The sequence below is a fragment of the Vitis riparia genome, chromosome 11, assembly GCF_004353265.1.
Source record: "Vitis riparia cultivar Riparia Gloire de Montpellier isolate 1030 chromosome 11, EGFV_Vit.rip_1.0, whole genome shotgun sequence".
In the NCBI taxonomy this organism is placed as follows: domain Eukaryota; kingdom Viridiplantae; phylum Streptophyta; class Magnoliopsida; order Vitales; family Vitaceae; genus Vitis; species Vitis riparia.
Genome location: NC_048441.1, coordinates 6,483,625 through 6,508,172, shown reverse-complemented (window position 1 = coordinate 6,508,172; position 24,548 = coordinate 6,483,625). Strand labels below are relative to the sequence as shown.

Sequence of the window (24,548 nt, the reverse complement as noted above, 5' to 3'; positions counted from 1 at the left end):
CTTAGTAAATATGGCTTCCAATTAGAGGCCCCATCACCCTAAAGAAAATCTCTCTGAATCTGCACTAACCTCAATCTGACCGACCTTGGCATGCAAAATAAAGACATAGAGTATATAGGCATACTAGAAAGAGTATTTCAAATCAAAGTAATCCTACCTCCTTTTACAATATAATGCCTTTTCCACATGATCAGCCCTTTACGGAACCTCTCTTCCACCTCATCCCAAGTCACCATGGATTTAAATAGGTCACCCAAAGGAAGGCCATAGTAAGATGAAGGAATAGCACCCACCTTACAACCAAACTCTAAGGCCAACTCTCCTAAATTATCCATCCTCCCTATTGGAATTAGCTTGCTTTTATCTAAATTAATTCTCAACCCTAATATGGCCTCAAACCATACAAGTACCCAACTTAAATAAGTCAATTGATCTTGGTAAGCCTCACAAAAAATGAACTTATCATCGGCAAACAAGCGAGAGATTTGAACCCCTACACTGCCCTTGCCCCTTACCCGACAACTCAACAAAAAACCTCCAATCGCCCTCTTAAGAAGGCAACTAAGAGCCTCCATATCAATCACAAATAAGCAAGGCAAAAAAGCATCCCCTTGCCTCAATCCCCTAGAACTTTAAAAAAACTAATTGGGGTACCATTGACAAGGACATAAAACGTTGTTATAGAAATGCACCACTTTATCCAACCAATCCACTTCTCCCCAAAAGCCATCTTTTGTAGAATTTTTTTTTTTTTTTTTTTTTTTTTTATAGATAAAAGGATGTATATTAAACGAAAAAAGGAAGCACCAAAAACAGTGCCCTCAAAGTATACAGGGAGTATACATAAGTAGCCCAAAGGCTCAAACCGAAGAGGAAGGGATAGAAACAAAACAAAACACAACACCTTCCCTTACTTAGAGCCTAACCAATCAAAGAAACTTACAAGAAAAGAAGGGCTCAAAACTATAGACACCCTAACCCAAGACCAAAGATAACATACAAAAAAATATGTCAGTCTTTGAAGCGAAAGCTCCTCATTCCCAAAAGCTAACAAATTCCTTTCCTTCCAAATTGACCAAAATATACATAAGGGAGTCATTTGTCAAGCCTTATTACGAGCTTTCCCCACAAACGCTCCATGCCACCCAAGAAGAGTTTCCTTCACTGAACATGAGAGAATCCAAGCCACTCCAAATAGGGAGAAAAGAAGATTCCACAGAACCCGTGTCTTTACACAATGAAGTAAAAGGTGATCCACCGTCTCTACTTTAGATAGGCATAGAAAACACATGTTTACCAATGAGTACCCCCTCCTTTGAAGTTGCTCCAAAGTTAAGACTTTACCCCAAGAAACCTCCTAAGCAAAGAAAGCCACCTTAGGAGGCACACTCGCCCTCCAAATACTACCACTAGGGAACAAAGGAGAATCTCCGGGCTCCAAAATAGAATAAAGAGACTTGACTGAGAAGGCGCCACACTTTGATGTTGTCCAAATCACTCTATCTGCCTCCTCCCTTTGCACCCTAAAGGTTTGAATCTTATGCAAAAAACGCTCCACCAACTCAATCTCCCAATCATTAAACGCCCTTGAGAAAAGAGGGGCCCAACCATCCCCATCACCATCAGGGTTCTAAACATCTGACACCCAAGCATCACAAAAAGATGGAAAACAAAGAAGGGAAGGACTCACAAAGTGGCTCATCTCCACACCACTTATCCGTCCAGAATCTCACTTTCTACCCACTACCCACTTGGTAGGCTAACCTACCATTAAAAACAACCACTCCTTCCTAATTGTTTTCCAAAGCCCGACACCATACCTCCCACTTACTGCCCGAGTGCGTCATCCCCCCTCCTCTTCACCATACTTATGACTGATGACTTGCTTCCAAAAAGCACCTCTTTCATTGGCAAAACGCCAATTCCACTTACTTAAGAGAGCTATATTCATCAGAGTTAAATTTCTCACACCCAAACCACCTTTCCTTTTTTCCAAGCAAACCAAGTTCCACCTAACAAGATGCAGCTTTTGCACAAGAGCTCCCCCACCCCACAGAAAATCCCTTTGAATCTTCTCCAATCTCAACCTCACTTTTCTTGGCAAGTAAAAGAGTGACATGAAGTATATAGGCATGCTAGATAGAGTGCTTCGAATTAGAGTGAGTCTCCCTCCTTTTGAGATATACCGTCTCTTCCACATTGCAAGCCTTTTTCGAAATCGCTCTTCAACTCCATCCCACACAATTGCTGATTTGAAGGGGGGGCCCAGAGGCAAACCCAAATAGCAGGAAGGGAGACCACCCACTTTGCATCCCAACTCCAAGGCCAAGTCCTCTATATCATGCACCCTATCCACCGGGATTAACTCGCTCTTCTCCAAATTGATTCTCAACCCTGAACAAGCCTCAAACCACATGAGAAGCCAACTTAGATAAGCCATCTAGACTTGAGACTCCTCACAAAACACCAATGTATCATCCATAAATGACAAGTGCGAGATTAGAATCCCCTCACCACTCCTACCTCTCACCCTTCACCCAGATAAGAAGCCCCCACTAATAGCCCTTCTCAATAAACAACTAAACACCTCCATGGCTACTACAAACAAATAAGGGGAGAGGGGATCTCCTTGTCTCAATCCCCTCGAGCTTTGGAAAAAAACGAAAGGAGAACCATTTATTAAAACAGAAAATTTCACAGTAGAGATGCACCATTCTATCCACTTCATCCATTTCTCCCCAAAGCCCATCTTTTTAAGCACTGCCATCAAGAACTTTCAACTTACATGATCATAAGCCTTCTCTATATCCAACTTACACAGCACACCCCCTTCATTGCTTTTCAACCTTGAGTCCACAGCATCATTTGCAATCAAAACTGCATCTAAAATATGTCTACCCTCCACAAAGGCATTTTGAGACTCCAAAATCACTTTTCCCATAATCTTCTTAATTTTATTAGCCAACACCTTGGCCAACAACTTATAGAGGCTGCCCACCAGGCTAATCGGCCTGAAATCTTTCCGATCTTCTACACCTCTCTTCTTTGGGACTAAAACCAAGAAAGTAGCATTCAAAGACCTTACAAATCTGCACCACTCATGAAAATCTCTAAAAAAAACCATAATCTCAACCTTCACCACATCCCAACAAAAAAGCCAAAAAACCATGGTAAAGCCATCCGGACAGGGGGCTTTGTCTTTGCCTTAGATCTAAGAGCGCTGCAAACACCTCTTCTTCCGAAAAAGGAATCTCCAGCCCCTCGGCCTCACTGCTAGCTAACCCCATAAAAGACAACCCCTCAATACAAGGACACCACCCCCCTTTTTTTGAATACAGCTTTTGAAACACCCCCACCACACTATTTTTTAAATCATTCTCCTCCGTATGCCAACAGTCATTCACTTTCAACTTGGATAGTCAGTTTCTTCTACTGTGAGTATTCGCCATCCTATGAAAGAATCCGGTGTTATTGTCTCCCTCCTTTAACCACAACTCCCTAGACTTCTGTCTCCAAGAGATTTCTTCCCTCAACACCCAAGTCTTATATGACTCCCTAGCCTCCTTTCTAGCTTCACAATCTTCCAGATTCAAAGTTGAACATTTCTCCTTTTCATCCCAACACACAACCTGTCTGAGAGCTTCTCCCTTTTTAGTCTCAATGAGACCAAACACTTCTTTATTCCAAGTCTTCAAAATATCTTTTAAAGCTCTCAATTTTGTGTCTAAAACAAAGCTGGAGGTCCCATTAAAATTTAAACTCCCCAACCACATCTTCATCTAGTCTTTGAACCCCTCCTCCTCCAACCACATGTTCTCAAATCTGAAAGGGGAAGGTCCCCTCTTCATACCTCCTCCTTCAAGCAGAATGGGAAAGTGATCAGAAACTGGCCTGGGTAGAACCCTTTGCATAGCCCCATTAAACAGGTTGTCTCAGTTATCTGTCACTAAAAACCGATCAAGCCTAGAATGAGACTGCTTATTCAACCTGCCTCTCCAAGTAAAAGGACCCCCCTGCAAAGGAAAGTCCCTCAGCTCCAAATCCTCTACCACTTCTGAAAACCTCCTCATTGATGCAGAAAGCCCACCTCCCCTACTACGCTCCTCTAGATATCTAACCATATTGAAATCCCCTCCCACACACCAGGGGTCACTCCATAAACCTTTTATTGACCCAAGCTCCTCCCAGAAGTCCTCCCTATCTCTACTGCACACCGGCCCATACACACTAATGAACACCCACACCAACCCATCCACAATTCTTAAACCAGCACAAAATTGAGAATTCCCCTTCTTCCAAATCAACCAATTCAAACATTATGTTATCCCAAAACACTAGAATACCTCCAGCTGCACCCTTAGAATTGACTGCTCTCCAGTCTAGATGTCTTCCCACCCCAAGACTACGAACAAGCCTCATTGTCATTTCTTTAATTTTAGTTTCCTGCAAACAAACTACGTCCACTCTTTGGGATTTTATGACTGACTTAATGATCTTTCTTTTATCTATGTTATTTTCCCCTCTAACATTCCATGATAAAATTCTTATCTTCATTTGCACCCCGACCCAGAAGCCCCTCCAAAAATACTCACATTGGTATCCACCCTAGCTTTTTTATAGCTTATTGTCCATTCCAACTTCTTGAGTTCCCTACTGGATTTTGAAAACGTTAATTTCGTCTTTCTAGACGCCCCGTCTTGCCTCTTATGTTCAATTCTCCCCTTCATCCTCCTCAAAAGGTACAAAATTTCCACTTCAAACCCTTCCATCGGCATACTGAGGCATCGACTGAACTTCGCAAGACAGCTAGAGTTCCACCCTTCATCCCGCCCCCCCTTTTCCAGTTGAAAGTCAATCCTTTCCACTAATGGACTTGCATAACCCGATCCAACTGGGACAAGTGCTAGCTCAATCGCACTATCACTACCATTCGAACCCCAAGGAGGCTCTTTCCGACCATCGAGGACCGAAAAATCTTCAGTCAACACTACTCGCAGAGGATCCTGACCATCGCCCCTTCCGCTAACCCTTCCGATCCACTGGAAGCCCCCTCCGACACCAACAAAGCTTCATCAGGCCCCAAGAAAGGAGTAGAAGAAGAAGAACCCCGAAGCCCCAAAGAAAAAAGAGAGAGGTTGTGTAAAACGGGATACCTGGATGCTTCATCCAACAGTGCCTCGTCGGTGAGCTTCAATCGACCAGGAAGCGACCCCCCAGCGTCAGCATCTTCATCGGCTAGGAGCTCCTTGGCTTAGCTTGGCTCACCCAAACTTCCTTGGCTTGGCTCCCATTCCAAAAACACCCCACTTCAAGTCCCCATCTTTGCAAGAGAAACTCTCTCTCCTTAAAATGTCTACTACCCCTTAAAAGCACCAAATCAACTTCACATTTATTTTCAAACTCAAACAACACAAGGGCCCCACCCAACCTGGAGATAAACCTCCTTTTAGAAGCCAACTTTCAAACACCCACCCCTTCAAGGATGACAGCGGAGGAACCAACTCAAAACCCTCACCAAAACGGCCAACCAAGCAACGGCTTAGCTGCTCTTCCCTGCAAAGAAGTTTTCATTCCCCTAAATGCACCCATAAAGACTCCCCTGGTTCCCCTGTCTTCACTCTCACGACTTCTGCATACATTCCTTTCCCTTTCTCTTTCCCTTTGAAACTACACCCATCCTTTTCAGAGGTGGGAACACCCTGATAAACTTTGCTTAGAGCTGGAGTGGAAACTCCTAGGGCCCTTAACTTCTTAGCCAACAAAAACCAACCCCCTACTAAGCCTTTTCCTTCTAGAAATACGAGACAATACTTCTTAGCTTCCAAATCTCTCACTGAACAGAGTAAAAACCTACCAGCTTCATTTGAACGACACTCCAGCCTAAACTTTCTTCCTCCTTCTTCCCAAACTTTCAGACACCTCAAACTTGACTCTCCTCTACACCAAGCTTCCATACCTTCCAACAGATAGCTTAAGCTCTTTTCTCCAAATCTTATCCAAGAGGAAAAGCTTTTGCTCCTTTCCAAAATAATTCCTCTCAGTTTACCTTAGACCACTTCAATGGAGATTTCAAACGTCTTGGATTCTACTGCAAACCAACACTTTCCACCTTTCAAACCTCCTCTCCCCTCCGAGGAAGCTGTCATCCCTTCGATCCTTCTCACAATCTGAGAATTACTTAATATTAATTTGCAAAAGGTTTCATTATAACAGCTGGAGGAGAAAAGGCTGGAAAGAATGGAGTTTCCAAAATCAATACCAGCATTTCACTAGACTGCACCAACATCATGGTGATTCCAATGGGAAAGTGACTGGAGGAGGCAGGCAAAATAGAGAAAAATAAGGTTCCAGCTACTGAATCAAGCTCAAATATTAGATAGGTCAAATATTAGATACCAGCAAGCAACATTTTGCCAGCAAGCGTACAACTCTCCTTGGCTACCCCTTCAAATTTACATGATTGTAAGTCTTCTTTTTTTTTTTTGATAAGTACATGATTGTAAGTCTTCTTGACGTCAAGCTTACAAAGAACACCACATTCATTACATTTCAACATCAAGACAATGGCCTCATTAGCAATCAGCACAGCATCCAAGATTTCTCTACCCACTACAAAATCATTTTGGAGCTTGGACACCACTTTTCCACCATCTTCTTTAGTTAAATATATTTCTGTTTGTAATCTAATATGTTATATACGTAGGTATAATACTTTTTTATCAACTAATATACTTCTATTTATAATGCTTTTTTATATGTACATAACCTAATATCTCATTAAAAAGTGCATTTTTATAGGCAAAGAGAATGGACATATTAAAAATGAATCAAATATGGGCACACAAGAAGTATGCAACGAACAACTTGATAATCAAAAGAAACAAAAGTTTATAACAACAGACCACACCAAGGCCTAGGTCATCCACAACCTAACAAGGAAATATAAACTTGATTCTGCTAATGACTCATTTGACCCAACAAAAACACCTTTAGGATGACTTTTCCAGATTCAACTCTTTAACATCTTCAAGTATTCAAAGACCCTTCAGTTCCTTTCCTATAAGCACCAAAATAAATGCAGAAGGATTTCAGCCACACCGCCATCTTCCTCATAGGCATAAAACTTCTTTCCAACCAGAGTAAGATTTAAGCATCCTTCAGACATTACAGCAATACCCAAATATCAAGAATGGTTTCATTTATTTGCAAGTGGCTAGATTTGCTTAAAAGTGTAATAAGTCCTTCACATTGTGTTATTACTGGACCAAAATGGAGTTAGACAATATCCTTTTTGGTACCAAAAGCTCACTTAAAATGTAGGAGAATCAAGAAATCGATGTAATCATATTCAACATCTTATAAGTATCCAAATCTATAACAATGTCATCAATATTTAGAGAATAGTTTGGGAACAATTCAAAAACTGTGAATTGTTACTAGGCTGTGATTAGCTGCATGAAACTAGAACTGATTTGAAATCACAACTTCGGAATTTGAAGTCTTGCTTCTCATGTGGAAAATTTTTATTGGGATTTTGGAGGACATGGAATTTCAGTTCAATTCCAAATCCACTCATATAAAGAATAAAAACAAAGGACCTGAAAATTGAAACACCAAATTCCTATGTCACATCACCAAGCAACAAAACACAACCTCAATAATTTTGTCATTATTGCAGCAGTAGTTGTTGTTCAATAACATCAAATTATCTAAAAAGACTAATTTAATGATGAAGACACTTCAAAAAGTTAGGAGTTTTTCTATACTGGTCCATTGACCTCAACTTATCAAATAAATCCAACAGAAAATTTCCACCTAGTAACAGCTTTTAAATAAAACTAAGCTCTGGTAACACATAGTGGTTAGCATAATCACTAAACCCAAATTCTGTTCATTGAAGATCTCCATACAAATCCAACAAAACCTTGAATTTGGTTAGTATTGGGTCATGGTAGTTGATATTTTTGGTGAGGTTATTGCTGTTGCTGTTGTTTATTCTAAGGCCCTAACACATGTGCTTCATTGACTTTCTGAAAACATCTAATTTTACAAACTATTAAAAAAAACAATTAATTGTCTAAAACTAGGTTGAAGATGAAGGCACACTTAATTGATTATTCCTTCAAAAGGTTAGGAGTTACTCCATAATGTTTTATTGACCTTATCCTATCAAACAAGTCAAAAAAGAGTTCCCACCTAGCAACAGCTTTGAATTAAAAATTAAGGTTATTATATTATTTCATGTCGTCCTTGCGGCACATAATCAGTGAATAACACAGCAATCACATGGTCAAAACCCAAAGCAAGATCCATCCCTTAACCTCATTTGTGCCCACAAAAATCTCAATACAAATCCAAAACAACCTTAAAATTTTTTATTTTTTTTTTTTTTTTTGATAAGTTACACAACCTTAAAAAAATTTTATTATTGGGACATGGTAGTCATTGTTGTTGCTATGGCAGTTGCAGCTGTTGTTGACTCTAGAGTCCTAAGGCATAAACTCCATTTACTTTCTGAAACATCTACCTTTCCAAACTATTAAACAACAAAAACTAAACAGTTTAAAACAAGGTTGAAGATGAAGACACGCTCAATTGATTAGTTCTAGAGAAGGTCAAAAGTTTTCCAGTTTCTGTATTGCTCTGTGACCATAACCTATCCAACAAATCCAGGAGAAGAAAATTCCCACCCAAATAAAAAATGAATTTATTAGGTTAAAAATTCATAGAACAAACCATATCACATCACTTAACCCCGTTTCTGTTCATACAGAATCTCAGCACATTCTTCAAAGACTAGCAAACCATCCAAATATCAGAAGTAAAACTTCTGAATTTCACCAAACTAGACAACTCATTCTAGCATATCATACACAATTGTTTTCAGCATAAGGTAATCTTTTCAGCATTTTCAAAGTACCTTGTGTTGCATTGAGGCAAAAAGTCAGACCAATTTTTCGCTTCCAAGAACATAAAAAAAAAAAAGGATCAAATTAATTACTGGCAACAACAAGAAAATAAAAAGAGATATGAAAACCTTTTGATGCTTTTGAGAGCAAAAAGGGGAGTGAACTTTGCTTCTAAAAGCAAGAAAAGTAACTCAAAGATACAAAACAAACTACTCCAATACATGTTGTTGACAATTAGATAAGTAAAACACCTGAATACGCATGATTAGATCTGCACTATGCTTCTTCTCGAATCGATGCTTCGAGAACGTCTCACGAGCTCTCTCGATCTCCTCACGCTGTTCAGGCGATCCCAGATCGGGATCGAACTCCCAAACTTGTCTTCCCACATGATTGTTCGTGGTCCTCAACCAGGGACTTCCTCCTTCCGCGATCTTCAGTTTCCACATCTTCCTCCTAATCACAACATTCGCATAGAAAAAAAAAACGCAACAAAATGAGAGAGAATTCGGCAGTGCTTGGCTTCGGCGAAAAAACAGAGTCGATTAAAAAAATAATAAACTAAACAAAATAAAACCCATTTTCTCAAGATTTCGAGCAATGCAAAACCTAGCGCTAAATACAGCCTGTTTATCAAAATGTAAAACCAACATTCAAAATGCTTAAAATCAACATCGCAAACAAAATTAAATGAAAGAAATGTGTTATACATTCAGAATGCTCAATGCAGCCTGTTTAATTGTTAGAGGAAATGACAAAAAATTCGGCATCTTTTGGCTTCTACGAAAATAAAGAATTAAAAAAATTACAAGAGTCCGAGCAATGCAAGAACCCTTGAAATGAATGGAAAAAAAAAATTAAAGCGATAAAAAAAAGCGTCATAAATTGAGAATTCTGAATGCATCCCGTTTGGCCGTCGAGAAAATTAGAGAAACTGAAGGAAATGTTCACCTGATGTGGAGATTTTAAGAGTTCGACAGCAGAATGGAGTGAAGCGGTGTCTGAAAAATTAATAATGATACGATTACAATCTGTCAAACATGCAGGAAAGCGAGAGAGAGAAAGGGAGAGGAAATATTGGCTAAAATAACAGCCGACTGTCGTTTCGAATGATGACAGCTAAACCATAGCCAACGAAGGTGCGGCCATTTGCTTATGATCAACGTTGACCGTGTCTGATTGTTCCAAGTTCGTGATAACAGGCTGTCCTAGTCTTAAAATCAGAGTGACTGTTAGTATTACACTTTAGATGACAAATATTTTCTGATCTCATGGGTTCGGCTCTCCTCCGCTCTCATCCCTCAGTTTCTTACACTTACTCACTGGAGTCGTGACACGTGGCATAATAATAATCCACTAATCCTTCTTTTACTTTCGTAAGCCATTTTTTTGGTAACCCGTTCTTTTTTATCCTTTCACTTTCATGACCTTTTGTCTTTTCTTTCCTTTCTTACCGCATTTTTCTTATATGTTTTTTCACAATAAAGCATCGGAATTCATAAATTACCTGCATCACGTGGCCCACCTACATCGTGAACCGGATGGTGTACCTTTCGCTCCTCATTTTCCTCTCCTCACTGCCCTTCATCCCTTAGCCCATCTTCCTTGTTAAAAAGGTAAGAGCCAACAAATAAATAAATAAAAACTCAAAGAGGGGACCCATCGTGCCGCTGTGGCTGCAATAAGGTGCGTTGATCTCAGCATCCGGATCGGTGTCTAACGGTGTGGAAAACATGCTAATTTAAAAACTCAAAAAAAAATTATAAAAATTAAAAGAAATAAATATAATCAAATTGAGTAAAAAATTTTAATAAAATGAGGTGGTAGTACAATACCATTTAGAATTGTTTAATTGATTGGATGGGTAGGGTCGGGTATTAGAGGATGATGTTGAGAGTGAGTTCAATCTCAACCTAAGATTTGAGAATGGTAATAGGTGGGTTTTTTCAAATATAATTATATAATAAAATATAATTATTTAATTAAAATTATTAAATACTTAATTCGAATTCCACTACTACGAGTTGCTTGAGACCTCAACCTAAATTCCAAACTCAATTCAAATTATAAAAGGTGTTATTCAAACTCATTTAAAATTGGGTTACACCAGTTGAACCCACATGAAGAACTATTCTTATATTTAATTACTTCCTACAAATTTTAATTGATTATAATTTTTAAAATTAGTTGCACTTTGGTTTAAAATTTGTATAAGTAATTAATTTCTCATATTACTTTACATAGGGAACGCATGTTGTCCTTCCTTTAGTTTTAGGTTATTTCGGTCATGGCGACCATATCTTGTCTCCTTCCTCAATTTTAGGGATTTCGATCATTTCAAAAGCATCATGTCATTTCTTCAGTTTTAGGTGATTTTGGTCATTCCAAAAGCATCATGTCCTTTCTTTAGTTTTAGGTGATTTTAGTCATTGCGATTGAATCATATCCTTCCTTTAGTTTTAGGTCATTTCGGTAATCACGACCGCGTCCCATCATTTTCCTTCAATTTTAGGTAATTTCAGTCATTTCAACTACATCTCGTCTTTCCTTTAATTTTAGCTTTTTTCGGTCATTTCGACCACGTCCCATGTTTCTTAGGTGATTTATATCATTACAATCGCATCCCTTCTTTCTTAGGTGATTTCAGTCAATATAATCGCGTCTCATCCGTCCTTCGGTTTTAGGTGATTTCTATTATTACGCCTGCATCTTGTCTTCTTATTCAATTTTAGGTGATTTGATGAAGTTGAGACCGTGTCCCATCCTTCATTCAGTTTGAGGAGATTTTGGTTATTGCGATCAAATCTTGTTTCCTTCCTCAATTTTAGGCAATTTAAGTCATTATGATCACTTCTCATATTTCCTTCAGTTTTAGGTGATTTTGGTTATTATGACTGCGTCTCATCTCTTTCCTCGGTTTTAAGTAATTTTTGTCATTACAACTATGTCTCGTTCTTCCTTAAGTTTTAGGTGATTTCGGTCATGGCTACCATGTCTTGTCTCCTTCCTCAATTTTAGGTGTTTTTGGTTATTACGATCACGTCCTGTCTCCTTCCCCAATTTTCGGCGATTTCGATCATTGTGATTGCGTCCATCTTTCCTAAGTTTTAGGTGATTACGATAATCGCAACCATGTCACTTCCTTTTGATTTAGCTTTAGGTAATTTCGGTGATTATGACCATGTCTCCTATCCTTCATCAGTTTTAAGTGATTTTGATCATTATAATCGCATGCATACTTTTTTCCATTTTAGGTTATTTTGGTCATGGCGACCATGTCTCATCTCACTTATTAGTTTTAGGTGATTTTGGTTAATGTAATTGTGTCCCATCCTTCTTTAAATTTTAAGTGATAATTGTAATCGCAATTGCGTCCCGTCATTTTCCTTTAGTTTTAGGTGATTTTGATGGTTGTGAGCGCGTTTCGTCCCTTTTGTTGGTGTTAAGTCATTTCAGTCATTGTGATCGAGTGTTGTACTTTCTTTAGTTTTAGGTGATTTCGATCATAGCGACCATGTCCTGTCTTCTTCCTTATTTTTAGGTGATTTTGATCATTGCGACCACGTCCTATCCTTACTTCAATTTTAGGTGATTTTAGTCATTGTGATTGTGCCCTATCATTCCTTCAATTTTAGGTGATTTCAGTAAACGTTATCATGTCTCGTCATTTTCCTTTAGTTTTAGATGATTTTGATCATTACGATCGCGTCTTGTATTCTTCATCCGTTTTAAGTGATTTTAGTCATTTCGAAAGCATCCTTTCCTTTATTTAATTTTTGGTGATTTTAATCATTGCGACCAGGTCCTATCATTTCTTCAGTTTTAGGTGATTTCAATAATCGCAACTACGTCTCGCTTTTTTCCTTTAGTTTTAGGTGATTTTAGTCATTGCGACCGCGTCCTATCTTCTTTCTCAGTTTTAGGCGATTTCGGTCATTTCGATCGCATCTCGTCTTTCCTTCAATTTTAGTTTTTTTCAATCATTGCCACCACATCCCACGTTTCTTAGGTGATTTTGGTCATAGTGACCACGTCCCTTCTTTCTTAAGTGATTTCGATCATTACGATCGCATCCCATTCTTCCTTCATTTTTAAATGATTTATGTCATTGCTCCCGCATCTCGTCTTTTTCTTCGGTTTTAGGTGATTTCGGTCATAGCAACCGCATCCTGTCCTTCTTTTACTTTTAGGTGATTACAATAATCGTGATCGCGTCCCGTTCTTACTTCAATTTTAGGTAATTTCGGTAGTCACAACCACGTCTCATCTCCTTCCTCGGTTTTATTGATTTCTATCATTACGACTCTATCTCATCCTTCCTTCAGTTTTAGGTGATTTCGATCATGGCCACCACGTCCCATCTCCTTCCTCAATTTTAGGTGATTTTGATCATTGCGACCGCATCCCATCCTTCTTCAAGTTTTAAGTGATTATTGAAGGGAAAAACCCGAATCTTTCTATTTCCCAAGTCCATATCAAGTTAAGAACATGCATAACTATCCTAGGCTTTTTCTAAATCCTATGCACAATAGAAAAATAACATTTTTATACTTTAAAAAGATTAATAAAGTGCTAAAGAAAACCATATCTCATATTCGGATGTTCCCAAATCAAATCCACATGATGAAGATGAAGATCGAAATCGTAGAAGTTTCATAAACTCGAAGTCTTTTGCTTAATGACTCGAACCTTGATCTTGGCACACTTTCAGTGGGAAGGAAAAGAGGGTAGAGGTTCTATCTCTCAATCTCTCTAAATGGTGGAAGCTATAGAAACTCTAACCCCTATGAGGTATTTATAAGTTCCTAAGTGGGCTTAAGTGACTTGAGTTCACATGGGTTTGGGTCACTTAATCTGGCCCAAAATGGGTTCTAATTGATTAATTAACCCAATAGGGTTTACTAATTAATTAATTAGCCCAATTCAAAGACCTTGTTCACTTACCCCTATGCAACCTTGTGTAATTACCCAAACGCCCTTATGCACAAAAGTGAACCTAGAGTCAATCCAACCCTCATAACCCATGCCAACAATGTATATGAACTCAGAGCGGGGACCCCTATGACCTATAGGAATACTGGCTCGCTTAAAATCCAATTCTAAAGTAGATTCAACATCTCACTACAGAGAATCAACTAAACTCCAGTATTTTATGTAAATAACAGTGAGACACCAAGTGCTCGAATCTGTGACCTACTATCCATTTGTTCAATCTCCCATGAACTAGTGTCTGTACTCTAACAATGTGAAAGCTATCAGCCTTTCAAGACTATTTTTACCATCCTGAGTTAGAAATCCTCTTATTGTGTGTTCAATTGACATATCTTAGCTCTCAAGAAGCCTATGTCAAGTTCTACTTAAGAAACTACTATGACCATAGTTTCCATGAACACATCTCCTTAGGATCACCCAAAGAGACACACTATTTCAATCCTAAGAGATATCATGGTGTCTATATTGAGAATACATATTGCTACCAACTTCCATTAATAGTAACCCAATCCATAGGGAATATATGATCAGCTTACAATCTCATCCATAGGTCAAAGTCACTGTTAACTTCAGCATAAGCTCAATATTCTCTCAAAATTGAGAGATAATACAATGAAGTAGCTTGGTGGAGTCATGACTATTTGATAGTGTTAAGTCATAACTCACCATAAGTCTTGTCCAATGTGTAACCATACACACTAGTGCACTCACCATGGGAAACTCATCCCAATAGCCAAGACCAACCATCTATGTAATTAGGAGGTGGTGCACTATAGCCTCTAAGGGGTTGCTTAAGCCCATGAACCGACTATGAACAAGTCATCTATTTGCAAGAAACCCACGATTTAGTCTTATGTGTAATTGCTAATGCACCAAAGTCACATACAATGCAAAATATGTAGGCAAGAATGTTCATAAAGTATAATACATGGAATAAAGATAGATAAAAATTAAATTGAAACATCATTAAATAAATAATGAATTCCAATTTTTTTTTACATCATTTCATGCTTTTAAGGGCTCTATACTAACAATATCCCACTAGCCCTCAAAGCATCATGCCTATAAAGCATGTCAAATACTTATTTGAAACTTATGTTATCTCTGTGACCAACAAAGACTCTCCCTATCAATGTCTTGGTGAAAGGATCCACTAGGTTCTCCACAAAAGGTATCTTGTCGACCATCATGTCACCCTCCAAACTATCTCAACACTTTGGAGCACAAACACATAATCCCTTATTCTCCTAAGATACTTCGGTATATGCTTGACAACTATCTAAAGTTTTAGACCTGGATTAGACTGATATTTACTCACCATACCCACTTCAATGCAAATATCTGGCCTAGTACATAACATTGCATACATAAGGCTACCCATGACAGAGGCATAGGGTACCAACTGCATATGCTCTTTCTCCTCAAGTGTTTTAGGACACTGATCCTGAGAAAAGGGAATTCCATGCCTAAAAGGTAACAAACCTTTCTTGGAATTCTACATCACATACTTGACCAAAAGCTTATCTATATAGGTAGCTTGAGATAACATTCGTTTCCTATTCTTGCGGTTCCTAAAGACCTTAATCCCAATAATATACTACGCTTTTCCCAAATCCTTCATCTAGAACTAAGTAGAAAACTAGATCTTGATTGATGACAATAACCTTACATCATTACCAATGAGTAGATTGTTATCTACTTACAAGATCCTAAAGCACCACCATGTTTCCCTGCAATTTCTTGTACTCACAAGGCCCTTTGCTATGAAAATATCTAGTTACATCATATAGATGCTAATAACAAGATAATTGTTTAAGAATAATGTCTTGACATACTATTATAATATCTCATAAATAAGATACACTGCAATAGGTAAGAGTACTACGATAGATCTGAATATGGCTACTGGTGAAAAGGTTTCCTATATTCGAAACAATGTTTCGAACTATAACCTTTAGTTACAACCTAACCACATAAATCTCAACATTTTTCATATACTCCTTTGTTCCTCTTATAGACCAACTTACACCTATGGGTTTTATCACTTTAGGTGCTTCTGCAGGAACCCATAATACATTAGAATCACAAGGATTCTAACTCTACATCTGTAATCTATGGGATCGATATCATGTTCCTTTAGAATGGCCTCGAATGACCTTTCCAAATACATAAATCAGTTTAATTGTTTAACAACCCTCCCACTACGACAAGGCATCAGAGTACAAGAAATGAGAATGATTGGTACTGAATCCATAGTATCTTGTGTATAGTGAGACTATCTTATAATATTCTCCAATCTATATCCAAAATTAACCCAAATAAAGGAAAGTCCCAAAAGGAATTTGAAATTCCAAATGACAACAACCAATTTCTTAAATAAACAATAATGGAAATAAAACTCATGAAAATTTATTATTTTAAGAAAATCCAAAATTGCTCTCCTTCTTCTCTGCCCAAAACCAAAAAGCACTAGAAGAAGGATATCCTCCGCCATCTTTGATGTCTTTTCTTTGTATCCTCTGTTTCCCTCTTTCTTTTTTTTTGCTGGTTTTTTTTATCTCCTCATTTTTCAACTAACCTCACCAACCAAAAATAAATAAAAAATGCTCCCTCTCTATTGGTTTTCCCTTTCCTAACAAAGAAACCTACTGAACTTCCTCTATGACTCCAAAGAATCAACTAAAAAAAATAAGAATCTTCTCTGCTCACAACTCTCTCAAAACCTCCTGCAGGGAAACAACCCCATAGTTTTCCAAAAAAGTCTACTCTCCTTTCTCTTCTCTCTCTAAAACCCATCAACTTTTCTACTACTCTCTCTCTCAAACCCATCAACTTTTCTACTACTCTCTCTCTAAAAAACCCAGCAACTCTCCTACCACTTTCTCTCCCTAAAACAACCCACCAACTCTACTGCCCCTTTACAACTCACCTCTCACTCTAAAAACACCAACTTTGTAGGAAACCTATGCCAAAAAAAACAACCACTCCCTTCTGCTAGTTAACAAATCTGCATAACAAGTTTTTTTTTTTTTTTTAAAAAAAAAGAGTGTGACCTAAAAATTCACCAAATGAAAGGGTCTACAAATATGTCTTTCTTTGGTAGAGCTCATAAGTGTAAGGAATTTGAAAATTGGAATGAAATAAAAGTGCGAATAATGAGTCGAATGAAGTGAACTCTACTAAAGAATAGGAGAGACCCCCAAAAGTGTCCTAGTGGAATCTATCTCAGTCAAACCAAAACAACAACAAAGGGGGCTCTAGATCGGGCAAGAAAAAGAAGCTCCTGAGGTGCCTCTAAAGCTACACTATGGATCTAGACTACCTTTAAAATGTCTCAAAAAATGACTTGAAAATCAATGTCAAAGTTGAGTAGCAGTCAGTTCATCAAGGAACATAGGAACTAATACGTACAAAGGCAAAAACCATACATGTACTATATGAGAACACAAAGTGTAGGGAACCCAACAATATGACCAGAACACATGCTATGAGCTCAAATGACTATATCATGTGCAATGGAGGAGGAGAAACCCCACAATAATATGATGAAGTGAGAAGCACATGTAACAAAATGAGAAGTAGGGTGGAGTGTGATGCTTCGAGAACAAGGCATGCAATGCTAATGATCATGAATGTCAAGAGTTGTGGCTCTAAATGATAAGACTAGCTCTAAAAGCTAAACTAAGAAAAGAATGGCTTCGGAAGCTAAACCAAAAAGATAGCTCTAAATGTTAAACTGGAAAGCCCATAGATGAAAATTTACGATAGTGAAACTCATCAAAGCCCCATAGATACACAATCTATGGTGGTGATACTCAAAGGACCATAGATAAAAAATCCATGGTGGTGATATACTCAAAAGCCCATAGATAAAAAATCTGTGGTGGTGATATATTCAATGGCCCAAAGATAAAAATCCATGGTGATGATATCTCAATCTTAAAAGCCCATAGATATTCAATTTATGGTGATGAAAATCTTAATCTCAAAAGTCCATAGACGAATATCTATGGTGGTGAAAATCTCAATCTCAAAAGTCAATAGACGAAAATCTATGGTGGTGAATAAACTCAAAGGCTCACAAATAAAAATCTGTGGTGGTGAAAATCTCAATCTCAAAAGCCTATAGACAGAAATCCATGGTGGTGAAAAACTCGATCTCAAAAGCCCATAAATGTCCAATCTATGGTGGTAAATAAATTTCATCTCAAAGCCCACAGATAAAAATTTATGATGGTGAAAATCTCAATCTCAAAAGCCCATAGATGTTCAATTTATGGTGGTGAAAAACTCAATTTCAAAAGCCCATAGCTGTCCAATCTATGATGGCGAATAAACTCAATCTCAAAAGCTCATAGATGTCTAATCTATGGTAGTGAAATAATTGAAGTGTCCATGGATGTCCAATCCATAGTGGTGAGAACAACTGAAAGAAGGGGAACACCCTAAACAAACTGACATAAGGGGAATGCCCAAAGCAAACTAAAGAAAGATGGGTGCCCTAAACAAACTAAAAAAAGAAGGATGCCCTAAACAAATTGATGGAAGGAGGATGCCCTAAACAATACTGATGGAAAGGGGATGGCCTAAACAAACTAACGGAAGGGGGGTGCCATAAACAAACTGACAAAAGGGGGATGTCCTAAACAAACTGATAAAAGGTGGATGCCCTAAACAAACTGAAGGAAGAGGGATGCCCTAAACAAACTGAAGGAAGGGGGATGCCCTAAACAGACTAACAGAAAGGGTTTAAACAAATTGATAAAAGAGGGATGCCTTAAACAGACTGAGAGAAGGAGGATGGCTTAAACAAATTGACGGAAAAGGAATACCCTAAACAAACTAGAGGAAGGGGGAATGCCCTAAACAAATTAAAGGAATGAGGATGCCCTTAATAAAATGACAGAAAGGGAATGCCTTATCAAACTCAAAGAAATGGGAATGAAATGCAATTTGTAATTAAGAACACTTAAAGCAAAACAAGAACCAAGAAATGTGGTTTGCAACTAGAGACACTCAGAAGAACCTTGAAAGAATGAGTGACTAGGATGATGAACTCAATGAGAAAGGAGGTATGCCCCAGTATAATGACTCTCTAGTATTAGTAAACAGATTGCGCGATCATGAAATCAATAAGAGATATGATGAACTCAAAAATGGAGTATGCCTTAGTGTAAGATAGTGACCAACATCAGACACAGAATGTCACCACACAAGACATTTTAGGATATGCTCAACAATCACGCAATGAAAATAACTAGCCTCAATCATCAAATGGCCACATAGGACCATACATCACAAAAATGAAAAATTGTGCTAACAAAGCCGAACCAAAATGCTGGACAAAACAAATGCTGACCAAAACTCTAAGTCTAAAATGCAAGCAGGACAAAACACAACATATCAATTGTCAATATGAAAACATCATCACAAATACATCAGCAATATAACAAGCCTTGTCATCATAGAAGATATTGAACCTAACGTCCAAAGGCATGCGAAAACTCAACCAGAAAAGTCAAGATTGGTCTACACCCTCTTCTTATCAAAAGAATGAAAATAAGATTGGACTCACATTTTTCATGTGTGCCTCCACTCGTCGATGAGACTTATTTTTTAATGGTGAAAAATTAGTTTTAATCAAATTGGAGTCGCCACTTATTTTATTTTATTTTTAAAGGAAAAATAAAACAAGAAATAAAAACCCTAAAAAAATGTGACTCCATAGTTTTGGAAAAGTATGTCTTCGAAAAGCCTGAGTCGAAGTTCGGAGATCAGGTTACCTATCGGGAAGGTACCTCAAAGAGATAACACCCCTCTTAGCCCTAAAGAAGTCTCTATTGGTTAAGTCAAGGGAAATATGACAAGTAATTGATTAATTATGGATACCTAGATAAGCTAAGGCGATTTCAAAATTAACGTGCCGAACAAGAAAGCCAATCACAATCATAAAGAAAACTTAGGGTGTGTACTTGGATTGCTTCTTAGGTGCTATCACAAGACATCAAAGTTAGTTTGACAATATAATACAACATACCTCATGCATTCAATCCATTCAAATAATCAAGCAATCAAGACAATATCAAACACGAGAGTATTCACAAACAAAATTTGCTTATTTACAAAATTAAAAAAAAAAGAAAGGATGTATGGGACGTACCTAGATAGCATGCACAACTTACAATGCACTTACATGTGGATAGAGAGGGTTAGCTCACAAGTAATAACCAATAACTATAACAATAAACCCTAATATACAACTCAAATGAAATGGCATGAGTTTAAAGAAACAACAACTATCACATAGGACATGCATACAGACTCATGGTTAAATTTAAACTAATGCTCTAGATACCTATAAGAATCAAAGTTAGTAACTAAGACAAAAACATGCAGTAAAGGGATATAATAGTCATATTCGCTTAAAAAATCCTTACAAATATCTAAAAACATTATTTTGTTATGAAAAAAATCAAACAACATCCTCATTATGTCTACATTAAATAATAAAAGCCAAAATCAAGTCAAGATATGCCAAACAATACTAGGTTAAAATATAAGTTAAACACGATACAAAATTTCTAGCATGTTGTCAGAATAGAAGTTTTCACAAAAAAAATAAAAAATGAATATATATATATATATATACATCTAGAATGCGAATTAAATTGAAAAAAATTCCAAAGAACATCTTTTGCATGTCTAGTCTATCATCCATATGGCCAAGCAATCATTCAAATAACAAATTTAAACAAAAGCCCCCAAAAGTTCCAAAAGGTCTAGAACTGGGCAAAAAACAATGACATACATATACCGAATTTAAAAAAACATGCATATGTCTCCTAAAATGATATATGTCATTTAAGTGTCTAAATTACACAAAAAATAAAGCCAAGGTCAAGAAGCACTCAACACTATTTTTAAAACACTCAAAACTCATTAGCTGTCCAGAATCAATCATGTATAGTGGATGCAACTTTAAAAAAACACATCTCCCTCTAGAAAACATATATTTCAATATTGTAGGTATCAAAATTCATTTTCAGGAAGTCACAAATTTAGGAAAAATATCAAAACAAATTTACAAAGTCATCTAATAATTTATTTTCGCAAAAACATTTAGAGTGTCCAAAACTGGATGAAAACAGAATCATATGAAAGACTCATTCATATATTCCATTTCAATATTGCTTTTTGTAATTCAACTAAGTTACTTTGGAGAAATTACTATATGTTTATTAGAGGAATAATACACATATATATACAATTGAGAGTCCTAAATTAGAAAGGTATTATCCCTAAGAAATTAGCCTACATGTAAGGAAACAACTTAATTATGGTGAGTACAAATATATACAGCTAGCACTCCCCATCAAGCTAGAGCATAGATGTTGATCATGCCCAGCTTGTTACAAAAGTAATCAACTCGAGTTCCATTTAGAGCTTTTGTAAAAATATCCCCAAGTTGCTCTCCAGTCTTCACATAGCCAGTAAAGACTAGATTTTCCTCAATCTTTTCACGAATGAAGTGACAATCGACCTCAATGTGTTTGGTTATTTCATGATAGACTGGGTTCGCAACAATATGAAGAGCGGCTTGATTGTCACACCAAAGTTTCACTGGCATTGTGCACTTCATTCCCATTTCACATAAGAGTTGATGTATCCATATGATTTCACAAGTAGCCTGTGCCATGGCCCTATACTCAAATTCTGCACTCAAACAAGATACAACACTCTGCTTCTTACTTTTCCAAGCCACTAGATTCCCACCAAAGAACACACAATAACCTGTAGTGGATCTTCTATCAAACTTAGAACTAGCCCAATCCACATCAGAAAAACACTCAATGCGAGTGTGTCCCTGACCACTGTATAGTATGGCTAGACCAGGAGCTTTCTTCAGATAGCACAAAATCTACTCTAAAGCTGCCTAATGCTTTACTGTAGGCACATATGTGAATTAACTAACAACGCTTACTGCATATGCAATATCTGGTCCCGTCACGGTGAGATAATTCAACTTACAACCACCCACTAATACCTCTTAGGGTTGTAGAAGGGATCTCCATCATCTGGCATAAGTTGTACATTAGGAACCATCGAGGTAGCACATGGCTTTTGCTTCTATCTTACTAGTCTCTTCAAGTAGATCAAGCACATACTTCCTCTGTGATAAGAACATCACTTTCTTGCTCCTTGATACTTCTATTCCTAGGAAATACTTCAGTTCACCCAAGTCCTTTGTATGAAACTTGGAATGTATGAATGCCTTAAGATCATAGATTCCTGCATGTTCATTTCCTGTAATAACTATATCATCGACATAAACCACAAAAAGTATGATACCAGCAGCTGATTTCTTGTAGAAAACGGAATGATCTTTCTTGCTCTTGTTCATGCCAAATTCTTGAATCTCCTTACTAAATTTTCCAAACCAAGCACGGGGACTCTACTTCAATCCATAGAGGGCTTTTTTCAGACAACAAACCTTTTCATACTCCTCCTGAGCCACAAACCCAGGAGGTTGCTCCATATAAACTTCTTCTTCGAGATCACCATGAAGAAAAGCATTCTTGATGTCTAACTGATGTATCATCCATTGTTGGGAAGCAGCAATAGAAATAAATAGTCGAACTGAATTCGGTTTGGCAACTGGAGAGAAAGTATCAGAATAGTCTACTCCATATGTTTGAGCATATCCTTTAGCTACAAACCTGGCCTTCAGTCTTGCCACAGAGCCATCAGGATTAACTTTTACCGCAAAGACCCACTTGTATCCAACAACTTTCTTTCCTTGAGGCAAATCAACAAGTTTCCATGTATGATTGTCCTCCAATGCACGGATTTCTTCAAGCATTGCATTCTTCCAACCAGAATGATTCAAGGCCTCTTTAACAGTTTTAGGTGCTGAAATAGAATCTATAGAGGCTACAAAACCACTCGAGGAAGATGACAGGTGATCATAAGACACAAAGTTAGCAATGGAATAGGTAGATTTGCATTGTCGTTTACCTTTTCAAAGGCTAATGGGAAAAATTGGTCCAGTTGAGAAACATAGTTTTCCAGAATATGCCATCTACTTCAGAAAGGCAACATGTACTGCAGCTACAGGTCAAGGTCTAGATGGGATTTCGTTGAGTGGCCAAAGTTCTGGAGTGACAAGTGCAATACTCAAACTCTTATCGTCATTGAATTGCAGTTGGAATTATCTAATGACGGTAGTCTAGCACAGCAGAGCATTCATTTTCCCATTTGCTGCTAAAGCCGATCAAGGAGAAAGGAGGACTACATGTACTAATGATGGCAAAGAAATCTTTAATGTAGAATTTGCGACTCTTTGCGCTAAAGATGGGCTCAGTTTTGGAATCATTGGATGAAGTATTGAAAATTATGCTGGTCATGAAACTAATAATTCATGGAACAGATATATTTCTATCCATAAAGTATCTGAGGAAATGCTAAGTTTCCTCAGTTTAAAGTCTAAGTTCATAGGTGGGCTCGTTTCCCCTAGAAAAGTCAACATTGAAGCCCTATGCTAAGGGATCCAAATTCAGTCCCACCACAGAGAGTTTCACCCTGTCTCAAATGTCTCCTGTCATTTTCAATTCACAGATTGCACCAATCTCCTTTTGATGGCTAGATACCGCTTGGCGAGATTCTCAGTGAAGAAGCTATACCTAAGAATGACCCTAATCAAGACATTTTCGAACCTGTTCAAGATTTGTAGAAAGTTGCAGCTGATAGATCAAGTGCATTAAAGTCCTCCACTCTAGTTTTCTTGCTACTAAGATCCACTACTTACAAGAAAAACTCGTCCCAAGTTCGTCCAACAGAAGTTGAATCAGTTGAAACTTGAACACCATACTTCTTTCCTTTGCCATGGCTGCCAAGAGCGTATCTAGAAAGTCACTGTTTTGGTTGGAAATGCTAATTCCTAAGCTTTCGAGTGTGAAGATGGAAACCTACGGGGTTTACATAAACCAGGAAGCACTTATCCAACAACTTGTGGGCGAAGGAGCAAACAGTTATAGGAATCTGAACTCCTTTTGAAGGTGCCTCTCACGACAAGAAGTTGCCCTGTTTCCGATTATATTCATTGGTGAAAATCAAGAAGCATCCAATTTCTTACAAAAACAAAAACAAAAAAAAACACCATTACTTAACAGCCATCCTGAACACAGTGTGCAGTTGAGTTGATAATCCAACATTTGACAACACCGTTCTGTAAATCTTGAAGGTGTTCCCTACTACTGTTACACTCAGAGCTCAGAGCACATGAGGAACCTTGCTGAAAGTATTTTGAATATGCTACAGAATTGCACTCAGTAGCAAAAATCCTGCAAATCCCAATCTATTGAAACTGCAAGCCAAGTAGCAACAACTGGCAGTAAGACCTCTAGACATGGGTCTTTTGAGCTACAACTTGAAAAACATCTTGTAGAGTTAGAGAAGTCAAGAAAGTGATCTTTAATGGAGCCTTGTTACTATCAAGTCAGTTTTAATGTCGACACCAACAACACAAGATAGAACTGAGAGCTTTTTTTTAGCACAGTGGTATCCCGGATCAGAAATTAACTCCCTTGCCACAACTACATCTTTGAATAACTGAAGTGGGCTACATGAGTGTCAATCGGTGAGCTCTCT

General features: G+C 37.7%; 1 protein-coding gene across 1 annotated transcript in view; it reads right to left on the bottom strand.

Moving 5' to 3' along the window:
* Positions 1–10,051, bottom strand: part of LOC117925320 (cycloartenol Synthase) — a 55,883-nt gene extending 45,832 nt beyond the window's left edge. Inside the window, exons 1-2 of the mRNA XM_034844317.1 lie at positions 9,861–10,051; positions 9,161–9,365 (exon numbers count right to left, since the gene is read on the bottom strand). Of these exons, the coding sequence (XP_034700208.1) occupies positions 9,161–9,358 (198 nt within the window). The 5' untranslated portion in view covers positions 9,359–9,365; positions 9,861–10,051. The remainder of the gene's footprint in view (positions 1–9,160; positions 9,366–9,860) is intronic.
* Between the last annotated feature and the right edge of the window lie 14,497 nt (positions 10,052–24,548).